This window comes from Bicyclus anynana, chromosome 22, assembly GCF_947172395.1.
Source record: "Bicyclus anynana chromosome 22, ilBicAnyn1.1, whole genome shotgun sequence".
Lineage (NCBI taxonomy): Eukaryota > Metazoa > Arthropoda > Insecta > Lepidoptera > Nymphalidae > Bicyclus > Bicyclus anynana.
In genome coordinates this window covers 8,137,270-8,164,926 of record NC_069104.1, presented here as the reverse complement: position 1 = coordinate 8,164,926, position 27,657 = coordinate 8,137,270, and the positions used below count along the sequence as shown (strand labels likewise).

General features: G+C 35.8%; 3 protein-coding genes across 4 annotated transcripts in view; 2 read left to right on the top strand and 1 right to left on the bottom strand.

Moving 5' to 3' along the window:
* The window catches only part of LOC112056276 (ecdysone 20-monooxygenase), a 68,837-nt gene extending 52,943 nt beyond the window's left edge, over positions 1–15,894 (top strand). The window contains exons 5-9 of one of the 2 annotated variants that reach the window (XM_052888367.1): positions 5,819–6,014; positions 7,302–7,464; positions 9,594–9,827; positions 10,715–10,912; positions 12,528–15,894. In XM_052888367.1, the coding sequence (XP_052744327.1) occupies positions 5,819–6,014; positions 7,302–7,464; positions 9,594–9,827; positions 10,715–10,912; positions 12,528–12,632 (896 nt within the window). In that variant the 3' untranslated portion in view covers positions 12,633–15,894. Of the gene's footprint in view, positions 1–5,818; positions 6,015–7,301; positions 7,465–9,593; positions 9,833–10,714; positions 10,913–12,527 lie in introns of those variants that run through there. The other variant, XM_052888368.1, reaches the window with a different exon arrangement.
* A 1,219-nt stretch (positions 15,895–17,113) lies between these two features.
* LOC112056278 (putative hydroxypyruvate isomerase) lies at positions 17,114–20,502 on the top strand. The gene is made up of 4 exons (XM_024096681.2): positions 17,114–17,527; positions 18,224–18,508; positions 19,226–19,356; positions 19,799–20,502. The coding sequence occupies exons 1-4, from the start codon at positions 17,338–17,340 to the stop codon at positions 19,973–19,975; spliced, it is 783 nt and encodes a 260-aa protein (XP_023952449.2). The 5' UTR covers positions 17,114–17,337; the 3' UTR covers positions 19,976–20,502.
* Positions 20,453–24,960, bottom strand: LOC112056277 (aurora kinase B). Its single transcript, XM_024096680.2, has 6 exons — positions 24,764–24,960; positions 24,150–24,341; positions 23,282–23,438; positions 22,502–22,638; positions 21,478–21,709; positions 20,453–20,618 (listed from the first exon to the last, which is right to left on the bottom strand). The coding sequence occupies exons 1-6, from the start codon at positions 24,835–24,837 to the stop codon at positions 20,529–20,531; spliced, it is 882 nt and encodes a 293-aa protein (XP_023952448.1). The 5' UTR covers positions 24,838–24,960; the 3' UTR covers positions 20,453–20,528.
* Positions 24,961–27,657: the final 2,697 nt, after the last annotated feature.

Here is a 27,657-nt window from a genome sequence, read left to right as displayed (position 1 = left end):
CTAAAGTTGATTGACAACGATCCTCTCAACTGTCAGAGGCATGCTATGCACATTTAATTGGATTTTTCTTAAATTTATTTTCCTCGTGAGAAAAACTTACATGATTGTTGCTTTACTAATCTATTCGGGTATCGGGTATTTATTTACATTATACGTTCTCTATGCTATAAAAGCGAACAGTCAAAGATGAAATTTAGTAGGGTGGTACATGGTAGGTTATAGTTAGTCGACGACATATTGTACGTAGGTATACGTACAATATTTCATCCCGCGGGATGTGTGAAAACTGAATTCCACGCAGACGAAGTCGCGGGCGTCCCCGCTAGTAGGCTATACATTATCCCCGTATTCCTACGGGAACGGGAACCACACGAGTGAAACCGCGCGGCGTCAGCTAGTATAATATAATTTACACATTTCTCATACTTACAAATTATAATATCTAAAACATTTATTAGGTACTCCAAAATATATAACGGATGTCGCAAAAACGTGTAAAGTTTGTATTTCAAATCGAACGATAACACGGTCAAGTAAACAACTAAGTCTTACGTTAAAAAAAAGTTTAATATAGGTATTTATTTTATATAGACGTTGATAAGCCAATAAGTAAATAAGGAGATGTACTTGTGTCTAATAAATAATAATCTAAAGTTAGAAACGAAGTAAAAATACTTTAGAGATAAAAGACGATGCCAAAACTCCTTGCAGTCTTCTTTTAATTTTTTTAATCTGTCTGTTACTTTTTACGGCTACGTTGCTAAACCGATTTGGATTAAGTTTGAAATAAAGGTAGACAATGAACATAAGCTACTTTTTATCCCAGAAAAATTCATGGTTTCTGCGGGATTTCTAAAAACAGAATTTCACGCGAACGGCGTCGCGGGCGTCCGCTAGTAAATAATATAGGTAGGTACGTATTAAATGTGAAACGTTAATGCATCACTTGGTAATAAAAAACTTGCAAATGAAATGCTATAAATAAAATATAACGAAACAATCAACAAACTATGGTTATTATAAAATAATCCGCTTTCCGTTATATGGGCACTATAGATAAATTTATTATATTCTAGGGAGGGGATATTTTTGGCACGAATTCCAACCTTTGACCTTTCTTTGCTAACTTTATTTATTTATTAGTTGCCGAAGTTCTCTGTTTTTTCGTTATAATTGGCTTGTGACGTATTTAGATTTCCCGAATTAGAAATATTATCTTTTACTATAAATAAATGTTTATACACCGTCTATCTTTTCATACAACATTTAAGATAATGTAAGGAATTTAACTTTAATTTTAGGAAGTGATCTTGGCTTGTTAGATTTCATCGTTCACAAAAGGATCCTATCGTTCACAATAAGTTTACATATTATGTAAATTGTTAAAATTTACATTAATTATATTTTACGACCAGAGGCGTAACTATACTTTTAGGGCCCATAATAGCAAATACGTAGGGACCTTTTTTAACGCCATCATCATTGACTTTATATCTAAACTTCTATACTAATACACGAGTATATAAAACTGAAGAGTTTGTTTGTTTGTTTGATTGAACGCGCTAATCTCAGGAACTACTGGTCCGATTTGAAAAATTCTTTCAGTGTTAGATAGCCTATTTATCGAGGAAAGCTATAGGCTATATGTTTTCCAACGGGAACAGGAACCACGCGGGTGAAACCGTGCGGCGTCAGCTAGTTACTGAATAAACGTTTGAGGAATGAATGTATTAAAATAAAAGTGTTGTTTCAACCATCCTTTGTACTCTTAAAGACTCCCGTTTGCTTGACGGGCGAAAGACTTGCGAATCTGAAATTCCGATCAGTCAATTTTAGACACACATTTTATTGAAATAGAAGCATAACAAGTATTACAATTTTTCTGTACTTATGACACCCGGAGTTGTTTTGGTAAGTAAATTAACAATGCACTATGGCAGATGAATTAGATTTACACCGGACATCCGTTTCTTTTATCGAGTCTGTTAGTTACAAGTTCCGGCTTTGGAACATTGTAGAAAATTACGTAACATTAACAATAGAATTTTACTTGACATTTCTTACTATATTACATTTATGTAATTGACGTTTTTATCAGATATGGTATTAAATAGTTACCCTATTTAGCTTTGGATCACAAGATCCTGAAGGTTGAATGAATGAAAGTTTGGAGGTTGTAGGGAATAGGTAATCTCTGGATCTACTGACCTATTTTTAATTTTTTTTACCAATAGAAAGCCAGGTTTTTTGTGAGTGACACAGGCTGTTTATCCCTTCCTACTAGGAAACTACCCCTATTAGGGAACCAGCGGGTCACCGGCTAGTTGTAATATAAGTAACAATCTTTCAAGTAAAGCCGCAATAAAGCAGCATGGTGGGTCTAATCTCCAAATCCTTATCCCGAAGGAGGCTCTGTACTGAGCCGTTCGAATATACAATGAATAGTATTGAGTATTAATAAATTAGTAAATAGTAATCGAGTGCGAAGTTTTGCTGATGTTATTTAAAGTGGGTTTAGGTTGCATCATCAGACCTTAGGCATCGACCGTTTACGTAATAGAAACGGACGCATTTAGCATCTCAATGAAATATAGCGTGTTAAGAGATAAGGGATGCAATATAGGTCAGAATAGTAAGTGTACATTATAGTCCAGGAACAGGTGCATTATATCGTATAAGGTAGATTTAAATAATGTCATGAGCCAGGTATCATTCGATTGGGCATAAAATATTATATTAGAATGATATTATATGTATATTAATTTTGTAAATTATACCTAAAAAGAGAGTAAGATTTCCGGCAAATATCTTTAAAACTTTTAAAAAAGTAGATGAGGGCTCCTTTAATAACAACCCATATTAACTTTGAATCTGTAAGATTAATACTTTATATTAACAATAATACTTTGTTTTCCTAGAAGCTCATACAGCTCTGATCGTTGTCTTCAAGCAGATAAACGATTCGAAATATGTAGTTACAAACTTTTCAAGCCTACTTGAAATAAAATATTTTTTATATGTTTATTAGTTGCTCGGTTTATTATACCATTTAAAGTGTATTCTGTATTGAGTATTTATATTCATTTTATTATATTAATGACGTTAAAGGTCCAGATTCAATCTGGCATACGTTATTACAAATTGTTTATAAACGTACACAACGTCCACAACGTACGACGTCGGAGTATGCCCGACTAATTTCGAACCCATACGGGGCCATTAGTCATGAGCTGGTTCTTGCAACGGCACGATCCATTTAAGGGATACTAATACCTGACTACAGACTTTCTCAGATATTCACATTATATCCGTATCGAAAATAAATATAAATCAATATTCAAACAGTGAAATCCATTTGTCCACCAGCTCTCAGTCTACAATAACTTGACAACACCCGCATGAGAGTACAAGAATGCACCATTAGATATGCATTATGAGTTACATGATGAGGAGACGTATCACATAACTAGGACGCCTTATCGCGCCCGGTAGTTATGACTTGACACTATTGACGTGTAACATTGCTCTGTGAGCATAAATTGTCATCGACATGACATGCAAGATACCTACAATAGATAGATCCTGATAGATAAGGCTGACTATGTGCTAGTCGAGTATAGATCGCGACGCGTTCAGGGTTTGTCTTTGGTCTGGCTGGTGGGAGGCTTCGGCCGTGGCTAGTTACCACCCTACCGACAAAGACGTACCGCCAAGCGATTTAGTGTTCCGGTACGATGTCGTGTAGAAACCGAAAGGAGTGTGGATTTTCATCCTCCTCCTAACAAGTTAGCCCGCTTTCATCTTAGACTGCATCATCACTTACCATCCGGTGAGATTGTAGTCAAGGGCTAACTTGTAAAGAATAAAAAAAAAAGCTATATAATTCTCCAACGTCTTGTAACTTTTAAAATATTAATACATACGAGTATTATTTGATTATGAAACACGGCTAAAACTCACGTGATATAAGGTTGGAGTCTGCCCATTCTTACCCATTCGGGGCCCTTAGTCATGAGCTGGTTGTTGCAACGCGGTACGATCCAAACTGCGAAGCGGCGTTGTTCTACTTACAAACATATAAATGAAGTGTTTCTTTGTGATTTCGAAATAACTGTATTTTCTCTAGTAATTTACACGATACTAAAATATATTACAATATTAAACGTGAAAAAAAAATCTGTTTGTTTGTCCGGGCTAATCTCTGAAACGGATGAACCAATTTTCAAGGCCGCTAGTCCTATCGAATTTTTTAAATTCTGTCACTAATAGAAAGCTACATTATCAGTGAGTAGCATGAGCTATATTTTATCACCGTATCCGTTAAGGCACAAGAAAAAGAAAGGATATAAAATAAGATAACTCATCTGTTTGTACATGCACTAAATACAGCTGCAGGAAACCGAATATTACTTATTAAGCAATAAAAAAAGTTTTAATAGCTTTACTCTGACAAATGCGTGTGCTTCTGCAAATTAAAACACATAAATACGTAGCTTGTCAGCCGTTTTGCTTTATTTATAGCCATAATTAATGAAATGTTCTATATTTATACAATCAAAAATGTATGCGCTGGTAAAGCGAACAAATCGCCATAAATTAACAAAGTCCATAGAAGACATTAAAAATTCTGATGCAAATTTGAATTTTTGCATTCGAGATAAAGGATTTTCGTTTATAATGGCCAATGGTATTTAAAAACCAGCTTTCTTACGCCAATTAAGTTTTGCGAGATTTATTGATGTGAATTATGTGTTGGTATTTTTTTAATCGATCGGTACATTCCGATTATAAAGAACCAGACAAGTAGGTACCTGTGGGAATAATAGATCACTTTATTAATAACTAGAAACGCTCCGCGGGTTTACCCGCATACTTCCCGAAGTGTATACAGGGATAAAATATAGCTTATGTTACTTGGTCAAGATGTAGCTTTCGATTATTAAAAGCATTTTCAAAATCAGTTCTGTAGAACCAGTGATTGCCCCCTACAACCTCAAAACTTTACCTTTTTATTATTAATACTAGTATAGATAAAGTCATAATAATTAATTTATAAGCAGTGATTTTGATTGGATACAAGAAAAATAGTCTCGCATATTATTCAAATGTTAGATTACTCCTGAGCACGCTGCCTCGCGTCCTGTGGGCCCTTTCCAGCCGTGGGCCCCTGGTATTTTTCCAGCCCTACCACTCTTTAGTTACGCCACTGTAGTTTAAGAGTGTGTGGTGAGGTTTTAGCGGTCGTTGCAATAATGGAAACAGTGGCGTAGCTAGGTAACCAAGGGCCCTGGTGCAAATAAAAAAATGTCCCCACTACTATCTAAACTGGTTAGGTATTATCAAGTAAAATTATTAAATATACAAATACATAAACATGCTAAGCTACTTTCTCATAAGCTCTTTCCGTTTTCGAAATTTTCAAAGTTCAGTTCGACTTCAATCGCGATTTTCTGGTAAGGATTAGAGGGCCCGCTGAGCTTGATAGCCCCGAGGCATTGCACCTTGCCTAGCCCTTGGGTAGCTATGGTAGCATTAAATATTATTTTCATTTGAATAGAAATTGGATAGAAATATTATTTTTATTTGAATAATTAAATCTATAAAATAACTAAACGTCGTGACTCTGGTTCGCCTGCGGATCTCCTCAATCCTGATTCGATCACGCAGATAAACTCCAAGCATAGATCGCTCTATCGCCCGCTGAGTGACTTTGAGCCTTCTAATAAGGCCCATAGTTAGCGACGAAGTCTTGGATCCGTAGGTCATCACTGGCAACACGCACTGTCACGAAGACTATTAATAGGAAATTGTATTACAGCGGTATGCGGGCTCATGCTGGGCACAAGACTCGGTTTCCTGGAGCGCTGGATGTCGGGGCGGGCGGCGGCGCTGGCTTCGGCGGTGAAGGCCCATTTTAGGGCCCAGAGGGACTCCTACTACGGCGCACCGCTGTGGAAGTTCGCTCCCACTTCGCTTTACAAGACGTTCGTCAGGAGTGAAGAGACCATTCATATGTGAGTACATACATGATCATCATAAACTTTATAGCCCCGCCCGGGACTCGAACCCAAACCTAACACACTAATTGTTAATGAGGCAGTCGTGAAAATGAAATAATTATGATGAAATTGGAAAAACCAAAAAATTAATCTAATTTAATCAGTAGGTATGTACCTATATGGAGAAAGATTGTCGTAATAGATACATACAAAGTTCACAAGATCTTATCAGTATTATCAGTTAACATCAGATAAGAATCCTGAAACGTGGAGCTAATGAGGCTATATAATTCTCATTAACTCCACGCTTCAGGGCCGAACTCAAATCTAAGAGGTCGTGAGTTCAATTCAATCTCTACCTGTTGGAACAACGCCATTACTGGAATAACCACCTTGGGCTTTTTGAAACACTATATTTATTTACATTTTTCAAGAATTTTTGTCTTAAGTAAATAAGACATATTTTATGCTTTTCACGTTTTTCAAGCTCATTTCTTAAACCGTTAATTTTAAATTCGGAAATGATAGACAAGTTCGGATTCGATGATAGTGTTCATACAATTTAAAGTTGTTGAAAATATTATAGTATTTTTGCGTACTATATATTTCTCAAACAGTAGTACACAGACCCGAAATATAGTACAATACTATCGTATACAAACTGGACCAACGAGGCAATTTCTCCTTAGTACTATTAAAAATCACAATATTATCAAAGTAGAAAAAACAATAGACCACAGTTTAAATTCTATATAATCCTCTATGCATAGCATCATCAGCCTGTTTGAGGCCTCGCTCATTATAGGAGAGAGAATATGTAGCTTAGACCAACCATGCTACTCCAATTTCTCGACGGCAAATGGGGATATAGAGCTTAGACCCACCATGCTACTCCAATTTCCAATATTACGACGGCCTCCGTGGCGCAGTGGTATGCGCGGTGGATTTACAAAACGGAGGTCCTGGGTTCGATCCCCGGCTGGGCAGATTGAGATTTTCTTAATTTGTCCAGGTCTAGCTGGTGGGAGGCTGTGGCTAGTTACCACCCTACCGGCAAGGACGTACCGCTAAGCGGTTCCTACACGGCATCGTATCGGAACGCTTTTCCGGTACGATGCCGTGTAGAAACCGAAAGGGGTGTAGATTTTCATCCTCCTCCTAACAAGTTAGCCCGCTTCCATCTTAGACTGCATCATCACTTACCATCAGGTGAGATTGTAGTCAAGGGCTACTTGTAAAATAAAACAAATGTGGGTTGGCGGTTAAGGAAAGGTTTGCTGATAATAAGTGTCATGTCGCTAGGATAGTCTCAGAGCTGATGGAAGAGGCGAGGTCGCGCACGCGCGGCGCGGCGCAGGACGACGCTATGCAGGAGATCTTCCTCAAGATCCTCGCCAACCCGGAGCTCGACATGCGAGACAAGAAGGCTGCTGTTATTGACTTTATCACCGCGGGGATTGAGACGGTAACTATCAATTTTTTAACCAATTTAAAAAAAGAGGAGGGTCTCAATTTGACGCATATGATTTTTTTTTAATGTTTGTTACCTCATTACTTCGTCATTTATTAACCAATTTTGAAAATTCTTTTTTTGTTTGAAAGAGTATACTTCCAGATTGGACCCATTGAATTTTCATGAAAATCAGTTAAAAAATTTCGTGTTAAAATGAAAATAACGAAATTACCCGTATTACGCGCTTTCATTCTGTATGCTAGGACACAGTCGTTAATAACAGAAAAATAAAATCTTTTTAATAAAAAAAATTGACCGACTTCAAAATCACAAAAATTAATTAAAAAGCGAAAAAAAACCGTTTGTGCTACATCTGATCGTCACTGGCTTGGTACCGCCTTCAAAGTGCTCAGAAGGTAGCACATGCGATGTTATTAGAAGTCGGTTCAATTTTTTTTTCAAAAGTTGAATTGATTATCTATTCTATATTCATGCTAACTATACAAGTAGTAGTAGTTAGAAATAGACTTACCAATCATTCAGTAGGTATACATAGATGCAAATAGAACACCTTACCCTATTTTCTAAAGGGCAACTGTACTTACAAGTATCAAGCGCTTTGAGGAAAACTAACTAACTCGTTTGCCATGGAAATCCAATCGAATGTCTCTATCAGTGGGTTAAGGTAAAAATCTGTTATTGAATATTGCTCAATAACTAATCGAACGTGATCATTTTGGTTTTTTCCTGGTTCCTCAAAATATCAGAGGAAAATATCTATAGGAAGTAGGTAGGTAATCCTTGTCAAACCGTTGAATTAATTTGTACACATTATTTTCACCCGATAGCATAAAGTATGTACCTAAGTATAATATCTTCAAAGAAAAGAAGCATATAAGACCTAGTTTTACAAGAATTTCTTTTAGCAATTATAGACTTTCATGTTCATGTTATGACAATAATTATTATTATTGTAATTACAACACTTTCGGTGCAATTCATTAAAACTCATGGTTTTTATTAACTAAGCAGTAAGAACTAAGAGGCAATACAAAATTGAGCACTATAATATATACTAATATTTTAAAGAGGAAAGATTTGATTGTTTGTTTGCATTGAATAGGCTCTGAATATATTGAAACGATTAGAAAAAATATTTCATTGTTGGGAAGCTACACCATCCCCGAGTGCATGCATGAATCTTGACATTCTTTTCCCTTTTCTACTTTATTATTCACCAATCAATCAATCAATCAATATTTATTTATTTCAATTAGGCTTAGTTTACAAGCACTTTCGAAACATCAGGTAATAATATTATTAAATAATGGTGATAATAATTAGTCGCAATCTTAAAATTAAATTTACGACGGTCCCAAACGCGCTTTGGTCCGGAAAGAGCCCACAACAAACTTAGCCAGGTTTTTCTTTTTTAGTTTATCGCCATTTACAATTGGTATATAAGTAGCCAGTCATGTAATACATTTTGTACTCCTGTTAGATCCTCACCCTAAAGGTAGACTTCCGTTCTTGGCGACCTGCAACCGCGAGCGCGTCGCACGACCTACTGCTTATTATGAATTTATTTGGAGCAATTAACAAAAGTGGTCGCGCGACACGGTCTCGGTCTTCCTTTAGTGCTCCATATAATTATCTATGGTCACAAGTCGCGGTCGTCAAGAACGGAAGGCTACCTTTACAATAACTTTTTATATAGGTGATGATCATCATCACCTAAACAAAACGTACAAAGTGTTTATTAAACGCAAGCTTTTAGTAAAGTCTTGTTATAGTGTTAATGAGTATTTAAATGATAAAAACTGTGTGTGTGTGTGTCTGACTGTGTGCTTAGTTTTAAATAAGTTTGTAAAGTGGTGGTAAAAAAAAAAATAAACCTTGGCTGAGTTAGTTGTTCTCTTCGTCTCTCTCTCGTCTTCTCGGACCAAGGCGCGTTTGGAACCCTCGTAACTTTAATTTTAAGTTTTCGAATGATTATTATCACCATTGTCTTAAGTTTAATATGACGTTTCGAAAGAGCTCGTAAACTAAGCCTATTTGAAATAAATGAATTTTAATTTTTTTTGATTTGATCTGAACACATTCTTGCGAATAACAATACGATGTACTTATTTATGTTCCAGTTGGCAAACAGCCTGGTCTTCCTGCTATACCTGTTGAGCGGTCGCATGGACTGGCAGCAGAGGATACGCTCAGAGTTACCAGCGTGTGGCGAGCTGCGTGTCGAGGAGTTGTCAGCGGCGCCGTCGGTGCGGGCGGCTGTGAACGAGGCCTTTAGACTGCTGCCCACCGCGCCGTTCCTCGCGAGACTGTTGGACGCGCCCATGACTGTCGGTGACAACCGGCTGCCAGCTGGGGTAAGGTCGTTATGGTTTGATATTTTTCACTTGGTATTATAAAGTAGCAGATTTCATTTATCTTTAACCAATAATAATAGGATGAGACGATAAAGAGGTTACTTTTTGTGAGGTTGTAGAGGTTAATCGCTGGATCTACTGAAGTGTGCTATGATAGCTCAGTGGATATGACCTCTGCCTCCATTTCCGGAGGGTGTGGGTTCGAATCCGGTCTGGGGCATGCACCTCTAACTTTAAAGTTGTGTGCATTTTAACAAATGAATTATCACGTGTCTCAAACGGTGAAAGAAAAATATCGTGGGGAAACCTGCATACCTGGGAATTTTCTTAATTCTCTGCGTGTGTGAAGTCTGCCAATCCGCATTGTGAGCTGAGTTTCCTCTCATTATGAAAGGAGACTCGCGCTCACTAGTGAGTGAGAGAGTGAGCGAATATGGGTTGATAATGATGAATGATGATGATCATAGGCTATATTTTATCCCTGTATTATCACGGGAACGGAAACTACGCAAGTAATATTTACCTATAGGGGTCAATACGGGGTTGTCGAATCGAGATCTCATGGTTTCGAACAAATTAACTTTAGCTGTGTGCCTTGTGGGAGTTTTCAATATTTACATACTGTTACTATCACGAATTTACGCGTTTACTAGATGGCGCTGTTTCAATTCCTGCCATTAGGCCCTCTGCTGAAGTAAATTGTCGTAACAAATAATCCAAGTTGGGAAATTGAGTTTAGGTACCGAAGTATATAGAAAAATAATTTCCTTTTTAATATTATGTCCAAGTCTAAATCTCGGTATCTTTGGTGAGTCCCAGCCACTTTACCGTGAAGCTGTGACGAATGAATGAATGTATGAATTGAATGTTTACATATTTCGCTCCAGACGTTCGTGCTAGCGCACACTGGCGCCGCCTGCCGACGAGAAGAGAACTTCTGGCGCGCGAGCGAGTATCTCCCCGAGCGCTGGATCAACGTCCGCGAACCCCACGCCGCCGGGATCGTTGCGCCGTTCGGCCGCGGCCGGAGGATGTGTCCGGGCAAGAGATTCGTTGAGCTCGAGCTGCATTTGATACTGGCCAAGGTAAGATTAAGCCAGCCACACACCATCAAGTTAATTGTCAAGTCTGTAGAGCTTGTCGGCTTGCTAGCCATACATTAATCAAGTTTACCGTCAAGTGTGGAAGACTTATAAGCTAGCCACACATTGATCAAGTTTACTGTTAAGTCTGCAGGACGCTTATGTTAGCCACCATCAACCGTCAGTCTGCAGGACGCTTACCGGCTTGCCTAGCCACATTCACATTTTGATTAAGTTTACCATCAAGTCTGCAGGAAGCTTATGCTAGCAACATATGATTATACCATCAATCTGCAAGAGGCCTAGCTAGCCACACCAAACCGTCAAGTTTGCAAGACGCTTATGCTAGCCACACATGATCAAACCGTCAAGTCTGCAGGACGCTTATGCTAGCCACACATAATCCAAACTTCAAATCTACGGTACGCTTATGCTAGCCACACTTAATCAAAACCTCAAGTCTGCAGGACGCTTATGCTAACCACATATTGATTAAGTTTATCGCCAAATGTGCACGACGCTTACGCCAGCCCCACATGATCAAGTTTTTCATCAAGTTTGGTGTGCGCTTGAGAATGTTAACCCTTGACTGCGATCTAACCTGCCCTGTAGCCAAGTGGCGCGTCGTTTCTCTTTCTACGATCGCAAACTCTTCGAAAACTAGAAAAATGTATTGGAACGACAGATCTTGATCACGTGACCTATCGATAGCAAATAAATTTCCCCTAACATTTGTCTATTTTACAGGGGCTGATATTAAGTAACGATGCATGTCTAAGATAGAAGCTGGCTTATTAGGAACAGATTAAAGTTTATAATACCTATAACGGTTTCTGCGCGGCATCGTACCGGAACGCTAAATCGCTTGGTGGTACCTACCTATGCCTTTGCCGGTAGGGCATTAACTAAGCAAGGTCTATACCTAGCTACTACCAGACCTGAGTCAATTTACAAAATAATAAATCCTGAAGTTACCCGAGAATCGTACCCAGGACCTCTGAGAACCATAGCACGACCAGCTGAATAAGGTTTCAGGTTCAATTTTAATTAATTATCATATTTGTTAGAGATAAGGAGTTTGATGGACTCATATTTTTCTAGTTGACTCTAATTAGCTGTGGTGATAAACTTTAATGTTCTATGGCTACAGTAAATAAGTAATTTTAAAATTGTTGTTAACCACGATAACGTGTGTAATATTTGCGGCAAAGCGACACAACCACACAAACCAAAGGCCATCCGTGGGTAGCCACCATAATATGGCGGCAAGTAACCATACTTTTATGGTCATCATAGCAGACACAACGATTTACGGTACCACACAACATAGGAAACATAAAACGATAAAGCTAATTTCTTATTTCCGTGTCCGGTACGATGGCGCTGTACTGTCAAATTGGAAATCGTCGTCATACGTAGATAGAGAAGTCAATAGACAGATTGAAAGTATAATCATAAAAGAGCATGACGCGTACCCTTTCTGTAAATATCCCGAATGGCCCGTCACTTTTCCTCTCCCGTATTGTGAGTAAGGTTACATATTTTGCAATTTTCTATATCACTTATGTTATAGTGGAGCATTGAAAACTGATGATGATTAAGTATTCTAATTCCGCAGATATTGCAGCACTGGCGAGTGGAGTACGACGGTGAACTTGACATCCAGTTCGACTTCTTGCTATCGCCGAAGTCACCGGTATCTCTGCGGCTAGTCGAGTGGTGAACCACTGCCCCAGTTGTTATTATTTGCGGCAAGATACTTGCTTTGTCATATTTTATGCTTTTCCACTTTACGTTAACGTTACGATATTACAAAATAGGGGCAAGCACAGACATAAAGAGTTAAACAAATGGGCTTTTTCAGTCTAATATAAGATTTATTTGGAGAAGGAATTGTAGTCGTATTTAGAAGATGAGGTTATTATTCTTTAAAATAATTCTAAGCATGTGGGTTGTTCTAGATTTCTAAGGGCCTTTTGAAGTTTTACGAGTAGTAGTGTGATAATTACAGATGTTAAACAACTTTAATAAATAGACAAGATAACGAATCGTAACGATATCGTTCAGTGTAAAAGCAATCAATTGCTCTAAAACCCGCTCACTGTACTGATTATATTTTAGTGTTAAAAGTTGCTCCCGTGTTGTATTGTTTTAATTAGCATTTAAGACTTCATTACGTTATTATGTTACGACAGAACAGAAAATACGTCGGAATTTTCTCACGAAAGAATGCTGATTTTTCAAATGATTCTTTTAGCAGAGACCAATCTGTTTTAATATATCTGTGTTAGCCGTTAATATGTGCCTAAATTTAGGTTTTATGCAGGGTTGTGGGGTTAGAAGATTAGTGGCTTTTGGGTATAGCGGCCGCCTTGAAATTTGCTTCTGCAAATTATAAATCAAATATTTTTTTTTTTTAAGAAATAAAATCATAAACATGATGGAAGTTTTGATTCGAACCAGAGAAGACTCCATGGTTATTATGTCTTCTGATAACTAGTTTTTGAACCCAAGAAGATGACTGGCCTAAAGCCACTTCTCAATAATCCATTTTGTGAGCGTTTATTGCTCAAGGAAATCTAATTTTACTACATAATACATGACTGATTGTAATTTTTACTCGTAAAATAATAGATATCCAGTAGTAATATTTTTGCAACAGGGTATTGGCACAGTCTGCTCAAGCGATAAATCTTCATACTGGATCGAAAAGTTAACAATAGATAGGTAAAAGTTAATTCTCAAATAGCTGAGTGGTAAAACCCACTCACAACACAATGGGTTCGATCCCCGCCCGCACACAGTGTTTCCGACTAATTGTAGGGGAATGGGAATATTTAAAACAGACATGAAAAATATTCTTTAAAAAATTAACTAAACTTATTGTTAACACTTCAAATCAGTTGAAATCATTCCGATATCTAGACAATATGTAATAGTTAAGTGTTTTATATTTACCTATGCTAAGCTTAGTTTGTAACTGTAATACGTAGTAAAATATGGCTGTGTTAATATCAAAAAGCATATTTATATAATTATTATCAACCATAAATACCTCTTTAAGTGAACACTACATGCATGCTATAGTCTACCAGTGAGATGTTATTATATTTAAAGGAGTAAAACGAATATCAACTGAGACATTTGTTCTATAAAAGCGTAGCTTCTTACGTGTTGTGCATTAAATGCATAATAATTAATTATTTGATAGATGATCAAAATTTCTAAAAATGCTTTTGATTATATTTTAAATAAAACCTAAAAGGATCTAACGATCAGTAACAACCTGCTGACACTGCGGATACTATTCAAATTATAAAATAGCTAAAATATTTAATATGATCGCCAACCTGCATTTAACATGATATTTGAATGAAAGTAGCACAAGACTTTGAAAAGGTCAGCATATCTTTAATGAAAACAATAAATGAATAATTATTAAAGCTTTTTTAAGTATAGGTAAATATTATTTCGCATTAAATCATGCATCTGCTGTCCTGTCCTACAGTCCTACGCATAGGATTGTAAAATTAATAAGTCGCTCTTTGACGCAACTGCGTGTTTTGTAAATAATAACATCTCAATGGCTTTCTGATGTATATATTGGAGAATTGCCATTTTTAAAAATGGCTTTATCTTTTTAAGATACCTTAAATCAATTATTTTGTCTAATGGCATTAGAAACCATATAAGTCGGTACTTATATATACCTTAAATAAATAAAATGTCAAATAATGTGCACTTTCCATACGTATTAATACGTAATAAAATGTGCACTTACTATACGTAATACGTTTAAGCATATTTAAAATACCTAGTGGACTTATTATATAATGCCGATTTACGGTTCCTTTATACCAAGACATTGTGCAGTTTAAAATGCAGGTAGTTTTAAGTTTGGGATTACTTTTACATTATTATCAATTAACATATTTATAGAGGGTAAGGACTGTTACTTTATTATATGGAGATGATTCGTATGATAAAGTGCCAGTCCCAAAAAGTAACATTAAATCAAAGCACCCCTACTGTAGCACGAGTGTATTTATCAAAAAAAAAAATAGCTGTTATTTTATCTAGTAATTCGACTACAAAAAATTCGAGATCGGCATTTTTTTTTAAATTAATAACTGGTGCACGTTGTGTTCAAAATTGTTAAATTAATATCCCGAAATAGAACCACCAATTACTAAAATATGTTATAAGTTACCAGCTAACTGTTGCTGGTTACTTATAATTTGCAAGTTGTTAGGTCAATTTCATGCATAACATTGCGATGGATGGATTCTATTCGTCTATTGACTTTTCTCTCTACGTCATACCCCGTTTGACAAAAGCGCTATTGTCGGATTTTAACTATATTTCAAAATTTCGAAATCAGCTCGGGTTTGGTGTGGTAGGTACTTAAACCATTGTCCATGGTTAATGTTAAATCCATCCATCCTAGACTGGACCGTTATTCGTCAATTTATTATAGGGAGAACATGTCATTGAATAAAAAAAGCTAAATCCCCTCATGATACGTTTGTCGTTAACTCTTGGTTAATTGAGAATTTTGTATTAAAGTTTAAATGTTTCATTATTTTAGATTAAGCATTAGATCAATAATGCTTAATTTAAAATAATGAGCCTATATTAAAAACCCAATTTAATTTTAAAAATATTTTCTAAAAAAATGTGAATTTTTGACATCTATACGATATACAGGGTTTATTAAAAATACCTTACATTAAATATTATAAATTGCTTTGTGACCACAAAATTATTTAAATAACAAAAAAAGATTATATTTTTTTTGTTATTTAAATTATAATATCCTATATATAATAAACTTATCTATAATCGGACTAAGAATAAATATATTTTACTGACACTGTGTTTAATATACTTAAAGGATAGAAAATAATAACTGCTACCTATGTTGTATTCTTAGAAAGCTGAAATTGTTTATATTAAAGGAAAAATAAAATATTAAATTCATGATATATGATGTTTATTTAAAACTAACGACGGAACAGCGATTACCAACCATTCAAGGACTTAATTAGGACTGTGTATGGTGCAATGTAAGTTATTAAGTAGTACTGAAATTCTATGAATATCTATGTAATACATGGATGTAATATACTCCTAGTACCTGTATAATAAAAAAAATAGTAGTATCTTAATGTCTCACTGAGGCGCAAAATTCGTATTTAACAAGAAAATAAGTGAAAAAAAAAACGAAAAATATGTCAAATTAGATAAATGACATTAAAAAATTAATATTAAGAAATTAATTATTCAAGGAGTGGCAAATGATAATGGCAAACTCCTTTAATTTATTACTAAAGACCGACACTCGAAATTATTAGGATACCAAACCAAATCTATAGCCATAACTTAAGATTAGCTAAATAAAAATCCAAGAGTTTGGCTCTTGAAAGTAGACTGAAATCGTCTGGCGAAAAAAACTAGTGATATTTATTAAAAAACGCATATGTGTGAGATCATCACTATCTCTATATAGGACGCAGAAAGACTAAAACACACGGACTGAATATCTCGTATCCCATGGACTGATATCGTACACTGCGCACTGCTATCGTGGTATGTATCAACTAGGTTTAACGCTTTATGTGTCAGAGATGGCAAATACACAAAGTAACACAATCAATCATCACCGGGACGATCAATTAATTATCTACTTCAGTTCTACCCTCTAACTACAGGTACTATTGATCAAGGATATCGCTGATACTATCAGATGGAAACCAGGATAAACTATCGTATGGCAGGGAAGCAACCACGAGCGAACGAAATCTTGGACGGGCGACCGAATGTAGTAGGGTTAAAGACGATCTAAGGACTCACTCGCGCCGATGTTTATATAAAAAAAATGCAAGTACTATACTGAGTTATTCGATTAAGTGTACTATAATTTAAGGAATGCCTTCCAAAATTGTAATAAATTTGGCGCTGATTTCAATCTCTACTTTCATTAGCCAAACTATAAGGCATTAGTAGACAGAAACTAGTTTTTTTTGCCTGCTTCTTTCATATCTCAGATGATAAGTATTTGGTTTTGGTCCGAGTTTCATACTTTGATTTCTCTGTCTACGCCTTTTCTACTCTTAGTTCTTTGACTTTTAAAGTTACTGTGGTCTTGACCACAGACCAATAATTCGATATTGCATTGACAGAAATTTATGAAATATTTTTATAAAAAATGAACCTTGTGTTGTAAGTTTTAAAGTACACTTACACAGAATACTTGTGCTGATAAGAGACGTTATCAACCTATCAACAATCAAAACATTGTTATCTCAATTATAAAATAACTTTAACCTCAAGAACATCATAATTATAATTTATAAATAATATTGTCGTATGAACTTCATTACTAAGGTGGCAGTCGATACACACAGTGTCTTTTTATCACATTAACGATGAAGTTCTGTGCGAACCTTGCTTTTATGTTCACGGAGAGTGCAAGTATTCTGGAAAGATATGCTCTGGCGAAAGATGCTGGGTTCAAGGCAGTGGAGACTGGGTTCCCACTGGGGTATAGTATAGAACAAGTAAAACATGCGAAGGAAGCTGCTGGTGTTGAGCAAGTTCTTATAAACTTAAAAACAGGTAAGTTGTAATTAACTGTTTATTTATAAAGTATTATGTGGTTGACAGATCATGGAAAACCTTCTACATACAGGTACAGTCTTATTATTTTGATTATACCTAGAATTAATTATAAGAATACTAGCAGACTCAGTCAGGCTTGGCTTTGAATTATGTGCGCTTCTTCCCTATCCCTACCCTGCACTACTCCTACTCCTCTTACTACTCTACTCCTCTTACTCTACCCCTGAATTTTGTTACAAAAGATTTTATAAATGAAAAACCACTCAACCTATTTTGTGCTAACTTCACATAGACCATCTACTAAATAATCCGAACAAAGCCTAAGAATTTGGTTTGGATAGGTAAGCCCATTCTTGTGTTTATAGAATTACAACAAAAAGTGGCATTGATTTTTATTTATCTAAAGATTACATATAAGTCAAGTCAAGCACTACATATACCGTTAGACCATTAAAAAGAAAGGACCTGCCTCGTAAACCGTTACCCCTCTGTCAAAGATCAAGAATCAATGATCTAACGCCGAATCCAGGGCTGATACAATTGTTTTAGGAGTGGTTACATCAATAGCCGCGCAGGCGGGGATTAAACCACAACCCCTTCAGTGATTTTTTCCTATTTACTGTTGAGCTATTGAGGTTTTGATTATTCCTGCATAGTTTTAAAAAAAATTAAGTGTTAAATAATATATTGCAGGAGATGTAACTAAAGGCGAATTAGGAGTTACAGCAGTGCCTGGTAAAGAAACTGAGTTCCAAGAAAACCTAAGAACGACCATAGAGTATGCAAAAGCAGTTGGAGCAAGAAAAATACACATTATGGCAGGGAAGTTAGAAACTGTATCTCCTCAAAACTGGACAACATATGAGAACAATTTGAAGTATGCAGCAGATGTCCTAAAAACTCAAGGAATATTAGGTGTTATAGAACCTATCAATCAACATTCTGTGCCTAAATATTTCTTGAGTGATTATAAAAAAGGTAAGAAAACACTTTTACTAAGTAGACAGATGGACTTTTAAACAATAAGTGTAAAGAAACATTATCTTGAGGTCTCTTAGACTTTACAATATACATGCAAAAAAGTAAAGTTATCTATACTAATCCTATAAAGAAGTAAAGTTTGCGTTTGTAAGTTGGTGATTTTGTAGGGGTAATCTTGATGTACTGAACTGATAATGAAAATTCTTTTACTAATAGAAAGCTACATTATTGAGAGTGAGAGAGAGAGAGTGTCATAGGCACAGGTTATACTTTATCGTATGACTTTGAAGTATTATTACAAAACAAATAAATGGGAGTATAGAAAATGTTGTTTTTCTCTCTATAAGAACCATCCTCGTACTTCCTGGAATATTCTATATATATCAGCTGTTCTCTAGATTTGCATTTAGCAACACATTCATTTTTAAATTACAGACTACCGAACGCCGCGCGGTTTCACCCTCGCGGTTCCCGTTTTCGTAGGAATACGGGGATAATATATAGCTGTAGCTTTCCTTAAGTGGGCTATCTAACACTGAAAGAATTTTTCAAATTGGATCAGTATTTCCTGAGATTAGCGCATTCAAACAAATAAACAAGCTCTTCAGTTTTATAATATTTGTGTAGATTTATAAAATCGGAATAATTATGACAATATGAGATTTTACAAAGTCTTTGTTTGACTTTAAAACTCATAAAACACTTTTGTTTCAGCTGTTGATATCATCAAACGCCTGGACAGTGACCATTTGAAATTGCAACTGGACATCTTCCACTTACAACATATCAGTGGTGATCTCTCGCACAACATCCAGAACCTCATGCCATATGTTGGCCACATTCAGGTAAAAAATGGCAATTTTGTCTATTAATTTAGTACTTGTGTTTTTCAACATTTGTTGTTTGTCTGAGCTGATGTGAGGACGAATCTATTTTAATGGGATTTTCACTGGAAAATTGTCAAGATTAGATAGGTGTTGGAAAGTCTGCCAGTTAATAATATGTGTGTGAGAGATATCTATAGTTCATTATAATATTATATTATCAACTAGCGGATTTTGTCTGCGCGAAATTTAGTTTTTCTGAAATCCCACTGGAACCATGGGTTTTTCCAGGATAAAAAGTAGCCTCCATAATTATGTTGCTCTATAAGCTCCTCCCAGCCCATTAAAATCGGTTAAGACAAACAAAAATTTTAATAAAGTTATTCTGAAATCACATTGAAAAAAGTAAAAAAAAAATATTTATATGTATATTGATATAAGATTTTTCTTCATATGTTTACAGATTGCACAAGTACCTAATCGAAATGAACCCGACACTGCAGGCGAGATAAACTACCAGTACATAATTGAACATATCCAGAACAGTGGTTACAGTGACTGGATTGGCCTGGAGTACAAGCCAGCTGGTAACACCAAAAATGGCCTCAAGTGGATACAAGACTTTGGCTATAATCTGTGATAATATCCAAATATTAACTAAAAGCTTGTCCTTTAGCAGTTTAGTCAAGTAGCATAAAATTTAGCTGCTAAACGAATGTATGAATGATAGTTTATTCATGAAAATGTAGGTTTAACATGATGACACGTTTAGTAGCTAAATTTTACGCTACTCGACTAAAATGCCAAAGTAGTTTGAACTAGGCTATGCAGACTAATAAAAAAAAATTAAACCTACAAAAATCTGCAGTACATGCTGTTTTTGAGGTTGGTGCCTGCTATTGACTAGCAAGTGATAAAATATTTATTCAAAACCTCAGACCAATTATCACAGGGCCATAGGACCAGTGGCGTGCAAAAGGTTGTCGATTAGGGTATGCACTAATAATAAAATTAACTCTATCAATTATTACCATAAATATAAAAATAGGACTTTGTGTTTTAATAAAATAAGAAATATTGTGATTAATATGGTATAAGATAAATAAATTAAACCTGATTAAATATTATATTTTATATTTAAAACATTATTTTTGTAATTATTATTATTATACAAAATACAGACTAAAATAAAATCAGTTTTTTTCACTAACAAATTGTTGCACCCAGTAGTGATTTTTCACGCCATCTAGCGACAAACGATCCTTGCTGGAGGTCTTCAGAAGCTGAAAGAAAATAAAACTCATTTTAAACCCTTCATTAACAACCTACATTCGGCTCACTGTTGAGTACAAGTCTCCTCTCAGAATGAGAGGTTTCCTCATGATGTTTTTCCTTCATTGTTTGAGAAACGTGATAATTTCTTAAAATGCACATAATTGAAAAGATGGATGTGCATGCCCTGGATTGGATTCGAACCAACACCATCTGCATCGAAGGCAGAGTTCATATCCACTGGGCTATCACGTCTCCCATCCCATTAACCTTTTGACGGCCTTCGTGGTGCAGTGGTATGGCGCGGTGGATTTACAAGACAAAGATTCTTAGTTCAATCCCGGCTGGGCCAATTGAGGTTTTCTTAATTGGTCGAGGTCTGGCTGGTGGGAGGCTTCGGTCGTAACTAGCTACCACCCTACCGGCAAAAACGTAACATCAAGCGATTTAGCATTACAGTAGGATGCCGTGTAGAAACCGAAAGGAATGTGGATTTTCAACTTCCTAACAAGTTAGTCTGCTTCCATTTTAGACTGCATCTTCACTTACCATCAGGTGAAATTGTAGTCTAGGGTAACTTGTAAAAAATAAAAAAAAAATTGTTTTATAGGTATTAGTATGTTAGACGTCAGGGACTGCAAATTCCGCCTGAAACGCACACGACTGGCCAACATAGTATAGTAGTATATACTCATTCCTGGAGGGACACTACATCAGTGGATGTGCAGAGCCCGAAACGACATACTAAAAAGTCATTTGATCGGATTATGGTCTAGAGACTGATCTCCTAGACTGGTCTAGAGATGATCCGATAGACCAACAAACAAGAGAAAAAAAAAAAAGGTATTAGTAATAGTTTGTTACAAGTACCTTAGAAATGAGATCTTTGGCGCCTTCAGTAATATAACTGGGATATGTCACATCTACAGCTACAATTCTAGCGTATGTCCTGTCTTGACCCTCGCTCTCAAACGGTGGTTTTCCCACTAGGAACTCATATAGCAGCACTCCGATACACCAGTGGTCTACGGACACATTGTATGATTGTCTCCTAATCATCTCCGGTGGAAGGTAATCCAGTGTGCCACACATTGTCTTGCGTCTGTAAACATCAAGGAATATGAATAGGGATGATGACACTTTTTGAAATTGTATACAAATTAGGATTATGCTAATAATAGAGCATAAAGCAATTATGTAAAAGTAACAGGGTATCTGCGATCATTATTTTCAGAGCTACAGAGATTTAAAGGGTCAGATTTGCGGCGCTGCGGCGGATCCCTGAAAAACGTCCCATACAAAATGGTACAATTTAATGACGTGGTCATTGACCTTATTTACCCGAATGTATCATAAAAATCTATGAATGTATCATAAACCTAGTCATCATCCCCATTTTATATGTGATTTGAATAAAGGCGTGTCTGAAAACTCACTGGCTACCATGCTCTTGTGCATTGTTTATTTTCGAAATTTTCAATTTGATGTTTATTTTATTATCAAATAATTTAATTGCAAATAAACTGATTTTGTAAAATATGTGAAGTTACATTAATTTGTAAATTTTTGTTATTTAATTAATGGATAGCCCATAGATTTGATATTAAATTAATTCTATCAGTGCTTAAAATTAATTCAATATCAAATATATATACATAAAAAAAAAGTTGTGTTAGTTACACTATATTGTACCTCAAGAACGGCTAGACTGATTTGGTTGAAAATAGGTGGAGACCAGCTTAGAACCAGGAGACGGACATAGGATACTGAGGGTAGGGTTAGGATAGGGATAGGGTAGGGGTAGGGGTGGCTAGGTTAGAAGGGTAGTGTATGGGTAGGGTTTCACACGGACGAAACTGCGAGCGTGTACTAGTTTAAAATAATTTTAAATTACTTTTCTGAAGGGGCATGCACCGACCAGCCAAAGTCTCCAAGTTTGAGGTCACCATTGTATGCCACTAAGATGTTTTCTGGCTTTATATCTCTGTGTATCACATGGCGTTGATGGCAGTAGTTTACTGCGTCTGCAACCTGAAATTTATACAAAACTTTTGTAAAAAAGAAAATTTTAAATATTTCAAAGCAAATGAACAAGACATTTTGGAAAAGTCAAATCTATCAAAGAGCTAGCAAGAAAGTCAAATCTTTGTTATATTTAACTAGATTTGATAGTTATTAGAAACTCTTAGAAAATTTTAAATATTGACAAATACAAGTTTGATTTTGCCAACAAGGATTCTATAAAAATTTGTAGGCACATACTTGCTTAACCTTGATGGTCGAAGACCATATTTTTTCATGATTTAATTTTATTACAAATGTATGAAACAATGTATACAAATATGTATGCTACAAGTATTTGTAAGAAACAACATTATACTATTATAGTCTGGCAAATTTGTTGTTAACATTGTGTGTGAAATTGTGCATGCAGGGAAATGATGTGCATCACTTTTCATTCATCGCTACACGCCTTTCGGCCCGCGCGTAACATCGGAAGTGTTGCGAACTAAGTTGCCAAGCTATAATGCATTTCTCCACATATTTTTGAGTCTTAATAAAACAATTAAAATGTCAGTATGTAATCACTCATTTATGAGTGTTACAACGAAACACTGTATCCGATGACACAGTGTAATGTCATAGCATTGCAAGTGTTAGTCACAAAATATACCTGGTAAATATATTTTGCAGCCCTATTCTCGGGAAATCTTCCTTTTGGTGAGCTGGTCAAGTGTTTATAAAGTTCTCCACCCGCAGCAAACTCTACTACAAGATATATCCTCTTCTCATCATGAAACCATGTCAGCAGTCGTAGAATATTTGGATGTCTGTAATATAAAGTTGGAGACTAAATCATCTTCGTCATCATCTGCCTTAGTTTTAATATACTCCAGGAATATATGGGGCATGTATCCCTATAGGATAGTGGATTTTGAGCATACACCCAACTGCTCCAATGCGGTTTAGGGGGTTTAGGCAGAGTCCTAATTTTATATAGAGGTAAAGTTTATGGTATTGTAGGGGGTATTCTTTGGATCTACTGAACCAATTTAAAAATTATTTTACTACTAGATAGCCACATTGTTTGTGAGTGGGTATATTTTATGATTACTTAAGATCTTTCGTAGTAGAAAAGCCCAATAGTGCACAGCCTGACCCAGAATCTGTGTGTGATAGTGACATACAATAACCACAGAAGAAACAATGCAGATTCTAACAGCATACATAGATTTCATACTATAATTATGTTCATCATTGACAACCCATATTCAGCACAAATCTCTTCTCAGAATGAGGGGGCTTAGACTAATAGTCCACCACGCTGGCCCTATGCAAATTGACAGACTTCACACATGTAGAATTTAGGAAATTCTTATGTATGCAGGTTTCCTAACATTTTTCCATCACCGTTTGAGACACACGAGACACAACGTTGGGGGTGCATATCCTGGACTGGTTCAAACCCTTCAATTCGAAGGCAGAGGTTATATCCACTAAGCTATCACAGTCAAATACTATTGGTACTTTATGTTACTAACCTTATATGTGATTGTATTTCAATTTCCCTGATAACTTGTCGTTCACATCTGGAGGATACTAACTGCGATTTGAATAGTGCTTTTATAGCAACTATGTAGCCAGACTTTTTCTCCCTCGCTACGTGGACATGACCAAATTTACCATTTCCCATACTTGCGCCGAGTTCAAAGTCTCTTGCTGACCATTTGTAACTAAAATGAAAGCATTAAAAGAAAGAAAGATTTTTATTTGGCAAACACAACAAAGAAATAATAAAGTATAAATACAATAGTAAATATTCATATTACGTTCAATTTTGTGAGTGTCCCAGCTATCCGAACTACTTAATTTAGTCAAAAACTGTACCTCGGAAAACTGGGACTTCCTTACTCTATTACAATAGTAAAAATACTACGATAAATACGACGCATTAAATCGCAGAGAAAGGATAATATGGCTACTAAGCTTAATTGTTTTCTAACTTTACTTTAAGTTCGACTTTATCCATGTAATTCAAGAACTCAATAAATAAGTAAGTTAGTTTTAAAACTATTGTCTCAATAACGCATTTTATTGGTAGCATATCCATTCAAATAGAGTTGTAATGTAGATTTAAATACAAAAGAAAACTTACGACTTATTATTATATGCTTCATGAGTGACAATTTTATTTTCCAGCTCAGCTACTTCTTTCGGGAGGACTTCCATATTTATGGTTATACAGCTTAATATTAATTTTCGACGCTATTTCGAACAGTAACAGCGAATATTCTACTATTTAAACTACACTTTTTACAAATTGTTTATCATTTGACACTCAGTATCAGTAATCGTCCGTTAAAAATTTTGAAGTTTGAACCGCTTTCAAATTCAAAGTTCATCTGACAATGACACAATCTGACATCTCGAACCATAGACTCATAGAGAAGAGAACTACATATTGACAACAGACTTCACAATATTTATGGTCAACATTAATGAAAAACGTAGACAGAGAAAGAAATAGACAACCGATCAGTGAAAATCACGATACTTACCTCATTTTGAAAGTCAGCTTATTCATGATAATAAGGTAGAGTATTTGAACAGTGGTGACTTTGGAAGGTAGGTTTTAACGGTTGATTCTAAATTGACCCACTGTCGGTGCACTTACTCCTAGTACGGACTGCTTTAGTATTTTAGTCGAGTACGAACAACATGTTGATTTACCGCCCAAAAATCGTACTCGACTAAAATACTAAAGTAAGTAGCCCTCTTTTGCACGAGAGTTTTTTTGCGGACGTTAAAAAATCATTTATTACACATAAAATACAACAAATGCATTCCTAAGTATAAGTTTACACGACAGCGTTTACCTACGCTTTTTTCGAGCTTTTAGGCGATGGAAATAGACGTTAAAAAAGCGTTCAAATATAACAAATGCATTTCCAAGTATATGTTCATATGACAGTGTTTATGCTTTTTTTCGAGCAGTGTTGCATTTTAAATTTTGAGCGTTGGAAATATAAAATTCTCGTCCGATATATAAAATTCTCGTACGAATGTCTACGAATGACAAACCAGTGATAGTTAATTTTATTGATAACATATTATATGCTATGATTATTAAGTGACACTACTTTCATCTTTTTATGATGTAAATCTACCGCGTATACCTATACGCGGTAGATTTACAAGACGGAGGTCCTGGGTTCAATCCTCGGCTGGGCCGATAGAGGTTTTTTTAATTGGTTCAGGTCTGGGTGGTGGGAGGATTCGGCCGTGGGTACTTACCACCCTACCGGCAAAGACGTACCGCCAAGCGATATAGCGTTTCGGTACGGTGACCTGTAGAAACCGAAAGGGGTGTGGATTTGCATCACCCAAACAAGTTAGCCCGCTTCCGTCCTATATTTCATCATCACTTATCATCAGAATAGATTGTAGTCAAGAGCTGACTTGTAAAGAATTAAAAAAAATCAGTACTTTTCTCCTTTAATATGTAGGTACTTTACCAGCAGACGCCCGCGACTTCGTCCGCCTTTCATAATTAATAACCCCTATTCGGCTCACTGTTGAGCACGAGACTCCTCTCAGAATGAAAGGGGTTAGGCCAATAGTCTACCACGCTGGCCCAATGCGTGGTATTTCACACACACATCTAGAGAATTATGAAAATTCTCAGGTATGCAGGTTTCATCACAATGTTATTTTCCTTTACCGTTTGAGACATGATATTTAATTTCTTAAAATGACTGAAAGTTGGAGGTGCATGCCCCGGACCGGATTCGAACCTACGATCTCCAAATCAAAGGCAGAAGTCATATCCACTGGGCTGTCATGTCCTTATTAATCAGATTCGTTTTTAACGGACATCTACTGACTTATAAACTATCACCTTACAAAATTTTATCCTTGTACGTCAAACGGTTATCAATATTTTCGTGAAGAGTGAGTGACTAGACTATTGTAGAGACTAAAATATTCTATACTGATTACTTGGAATCGGAATGTTGTATTTAATAGCAAATAGTCTTTCAAAAACGGCCGCGTGGCGCAGTGGGTAGTGACCCTGCTTTCTGCATCCACGGCTGTGGGTTCGATTCCCACAACTAGAAAATATTTGTGTGATGAGCATGGGTGTTTTCCAGTGTCTGTGTGTATTTATACATTATATAAGTATTTATATGTAGTATATAATTGTATATTAATATTATAATATAAACTATCTTAGCACCCATAACACAAGCTACTCTGTATGCTTACTTTGGGGCTAGATAGTGATGTGTATTGTTTAAGTATATTTATAAAAAAAAAAAAACATTACTTAAAAACATTACCTACATAGTAATTAAATGCTTAAAAACGTTAACATTACGCAAAAGAACCATTTCCTTTGTAAGACAATACTTTGCAAGACTTCGTAAGACAAAATACCATTTAAAAAATGCAAACGCTTGTGACGTGATCAAAGCACAAAATCGGCTGCAGTGCGGAACCGTGACGATATTGGGGTTGATCCCCTACCGGTTAGGGTTGGTTAGTTCCGTTGATACCATTTGTTTTGGATTTTTATGGACAATTCCTGTTTTTGTTACAATTTTTTAAATTTTAACGATTTGCATACGAGATATTTTATGTTAATTAGGTACATCAGTTATGTTATTGCATCTTTGTATATGTAGCTCATAGTAGGAAAGCCCAGGATGCTACATTTGCAGTTACTAAAGCGTCTTGGGAATCGATTAGATTTGGTAGATTAGATGATAGCAAGAATAAATGGTTAGGTATATTTTTTTTTCGCTTTCAACGGTGGGGAAAAAACTAAAAATTTTTTATTACTTTTTTGGCTTACTGGAGATTATTTCATTCAAAATAAGAAAAAAAAATCACCGTCCTCGTGGCTCGATAACAGAAATATAAGGGTTTTATTTTGTAACTTTGGGACCCTCCCATACCATTACGTTACGCTCAAATCGTCAGATTTTCGAAATGCACACCTTAAAGCTATCAACTCACCTACCTTATCTTAATCTGACATGCTGGTTG

What these genes read in the sequence shown, in the direction of transcription:
- LOC112056278 (XM_024096681.2), top strand. Translation starts at nt 17,338, where the DNA reads ATGAAGTTCTGTGCGAACCTTGCTTTTATGTTCACGGAGAGTGCAAGT. An exon ending in TCTTATAAACTTAAAAACAG is followed by an intron (nt 17,528 to 18,223) that starts GTAAGTTGTAAT and finishes AATATATTGCAG; the next exon opens with GAGATGTAACTAAAGGCGAA. An exon ending in CATATGTTGGCCACATTCAG is followed by an intron (nt 19,357 to 19,798) that starts GTAAAAAATGGC and finishes ATATGTTTACAG; the next exon opens with ATTGCACAAGTACCTAATCG.
- LOC112056277 (XM_024096680.2), bottom strand. Translation starts at nt 24,837, where the DNA reads ATGGAAGTCCTCCCGAAAGAAGTAGCTGAGCTGGAAAATAAAATTGTC. An exon ending in CTGCAAAATATATTTACCAG is followed by an intron (nt 22,639 to 23,281) that starts GTATATTTTGTG and finishes TATAAATTTCAG; the next exon opens with GTTGCAGACGCAGTAAACTA. An exon ending in CCAAAGATCTCATTTCTAAG is followed by an intron (nt 20,619 to 21,477) that starts GTACTTGTAACA and finishes ATTTTCTTTCAG; the next exon opens with CTTCTGAAGACCTCCAGCAA.